Here is a 3,510-nt window from a genome sequence, read left to right on the forward strand (position 1 = left end):
ACACTGCGTATAGCATATAGCAAAAGCTATAGAGTGTTTTTGCTATGTAATCTTTCATCCTTCAAAACAGCAGGGACACTCAGGCATAATGTACACTTATTCAGATTAGTTGAAAAGGTATCTCACGATGTAATTATCTTCGATGTCACCGATTCAGGTTTATTGCCCCATTCTTAATGCAAAGTGAAGATGTCACGCAACTCTTACTGACATATAACTTACATATTTTAAAGGAATTTTTGTGATTTCTGTTATATTTATGTTTGTCAGCCCGGTTAATACTATCAAATGCCCTATTCTAACAGGATGAATATATAAGCATACCTTTAAGAGAGAATTGTTGTTTGCATTTTGCATTCAGTTTTCGTCAGTCATATAATTGATCACCACATATTGGGAAAAAGTTATGAAATTCGCCAAATTTTCAACATATCCAAATCTGGCATGGTACGATTTCCTTAGGGTTTACTGTCTCATCTGAAATCTTCCTAATAAATAGATTGTATAGATAGTAGTCCTTGCAAAATCGTGTCAGAATAAAATCTTTAAGGAGTCTCTCCCTACTTAATTCTTGTCACATAGTTGCAGCAAGTGGAAAATAAATACATGTCGACTGATTTCTTAACATCTTTAATAGTAGGGTTCCATAACATTTTGAAGAAAAGTATAATTCGCACAGTTGAGGTAGACCAACAGCAACACCGACATAACACTTGTCATCCCGGAAGGAGCTGTGCCTGAAGGCGAATGTAAATACGTCTCTGTCGGGGTTAGCTGTGATAACACCGATAGATGCAATTCAATCGAAGGGAAGAGGAGAGTCAGTCCAATTGTTGTCTGTGGTCCACCAGGAACCAAGTTCAACAAATCAGTCACTCTCTCTTTTCCGCACTGCGTAAAGTATGACAAAGACCGACCTTCTCCGCTGACAATTCTTTCAAGGCCATCAACCGATGGTACCGAGGGCGAAGAGGATACCAAGTGGTCTGAATGTAGTGATGAAGACACGAAAACGGTTATCCATGGGAATAGATGTCTCATCTTCAGCACACATTTTACAAAGTACACATGTGTCTGTCAACAGTTAAATGGTCAGCACGAGTGTCTACTGCTAAGTGTAATGGTTTTCCATACGTATATTCGCCAAAATGCCTGTAAAGGTCAGGGTATACATCGGCAATGCGAATCCTGATGAGAAAGAGATAAATTGTCATGTATATGTAGATACTATGGGATTATTAACACGTTTGTATGCACATACAAACGTTTTAACTATCCATTTAAATATTTATATCATGCATTTTAATTCCATGATTCAAAGATTCTAGCCTGATTCTATTGTCTCATGTCTTGGCCGATACTGGAATGCGACCGCAATCTTCTAACATAGCTCCATCGTATCGGCGATGCAATACGATTTAAAATTCCTAGCAGTACCTCATCCTTTGGATTTTACCCCAGAGAATACTAAGGGTTTCAGAAACATAACAGTGCCTCAATCACAATTGCATTATGTCAAATAGGGAAAAATTAATAACAAAGTATGACTATTTGTCTCTAATTGAAAACATGATTAAAACTTTATACTTGCTTGAGTGGCTAGTGTTTCGATGCCCTATGATAAGTTGTTTTTTGAAGTTACAATCAAATCTGAAGACTACTGATGGGAAATAAACTCTAATGATCTGCCATAAAAATATCTATTTCAAAACCTAGTACTGATATGACTCTTATAGAAAATTATGACTTTTGAATTGACAGTCAGTGATATTAAGTTGTAACATTTCGAAGCCTTCAAATACTGATTTTAGCCATCTAGCTCTAATTTTATCGCCCTATTGAATGTGGCATGCATTTACCACAGAATTTGATCTATATCATGCGCTGAAACACGTATATATATTTCACTCAGCGTCTTGAATTCGAAGAGAAAGGTTTATACTCTCCATGGCGACAGCGACCTGCATGTTGATATTCTGAATGTACAAGGAGGCTATGAATGCAGGGGTCACAGTCATCAGGTAATAAATACTATTGTCTATTCATCGTCAGATATCTGCTACTTAAAACATAGCAACTCCATATTTAGGTAAATACATATATCGTTGACAAACGTCAGGGACAGCATAACTAAAAGTCGGAACTTTTCATTGTAAAAGGGTATAAAATAGTAAAATAGCCCTTTCTTCAATAACGACATATGATTTGATGCATTTTCAGACCATGAATATCGACGCCCTTTGGCAAGAGATCTGTGTCAGCAATACAAGTTTCCTGCTGACCAAATGTGGAGAAGACACCGGTCCTTGCACTTACAGTATAAACGTTAATCAGGGTGATTCACCAGACGGGCAAAATCACGTGGAAATGCACATCGCTGTCATCGATACCCCCACGGTCCCTGTAAAAGAGGTAAGTTTGATGATAACGATGACAATCATCATCATCATCATCACCACCACCATTCACCATCATCGTCATCATCATCATCATCATCATCATCATCATCATCACCACCACCATCACCTTTTATCATCATCATCATCATCATCATCATCATCATCATCATCACCGTCATCGTAAATATGAAGCATGTTGTGAAATTATATTGATTATGTCGTACCGATTAATTTAGTGCATAGGCCGATATATAGGGGAACTACGGAGACAATGTGCTTGCAATTACGCCATGTACCGAGTAAAACACAGTTTTCCAAGACAAATAAGACTTGATAACAGTGTTTAATAACATTGTTTCTAATGATGGGAGAACTGTTAATAACCCTACGACAATCTTGTCGGTGTTTTGGTTATTGTTGTATCATCTATGCATAGGCATATGAGATACACAACACTAAATTTCCTCGCATGATTACTAAATAAAAGGCCGCTGTTCATATGGTTGGTGTAATAATTCTCAGTGTTCATACTGGCGTAAATATTTATATTTGTCTCGAATTTTGTTTGTTCGTCTGTAGGCTAACAGACTTCTTCCAATCCAGGAAACACGTCAGCCTGGCTGTTACTTCTATTCGCCATCGGAGGCCAGTGCGACGAGCTGGACAATTTTGTATCCGGCTGACCGTGACACAAGAGACAGCTTGGCGAGATGGTAGGAGAAAACCATGGCTGGAAACTGCTGGCAAGGGCTTTTGAGATTAAAGAAGAAGTCATAAGGGAAAATGCGACAAACACCCCGAGTGAGAGTTTGCTAGAAATATTGATGTCTCTCAATGTCTCTTTAACTGACATATTTGTAAAATTGAGTGAAATCCCTCTCTCAGCTGCCGCACAGATACTCAAAGAGTACTTCGAAGAAAAAGGCATAGCATATACGGAGAAACTTCCGTTTCCCATTCAAGAATAGTAACATTAGTTTGACATGTTTTCACGGAGAAAAAATGCTAGAAAGCACAGTTCATATTTCATTTCGGAAATAACATTCAAAACCATGTGAGATATTATGTCAGAAGTGGCATAGCCATACGAGAACAGAGCGCCCCCCCCCTC

General features: G+C 38.1%; 1 protein-coding gene across 1 annotated transcript; it reads left to right on the forward strand.

The window, feature by feature from the left end:
* Window positions 1–1,945: 1,945 nt before the first annotated feature.
* Window positions 1,946–3,116, forward strand: LOC139132288 (uncharacterized). The gene is made up of 3 exons (XM_070698677.1): window positions 1,946–2,021; window positions 2,221–2,412; window positions 2,979–3,116. Exons 2-3 carry the CDS (start codon window positions 2,224–2,226, stop codon window positions 3,114–3,116), a joined length of 327 nt encoding a protein of 108 aa, XP_070554778.1. The 5' UTR covers window positions 1,946–2,021; window positions 2,221–2,223.
* The last annotated feature ends 394 nt before the right edge of the window (window positions 3,117–3,510 follow it).

The sequence above is a fragment of the Ptychodera flava genome, chromosome 4 (genome assembly GCF_041260155.1).
Source record: "Ptychodera flava strain L36383 chromosome 4, AS_Pfla_20210202, whole genome shotgun sequence".
Lineage (NCBI taxonomy): Eukaryota > Metazoa > Hemichordata > Enteropneusta > Ptychoderidae > Ptychodera > Ptychodera flava.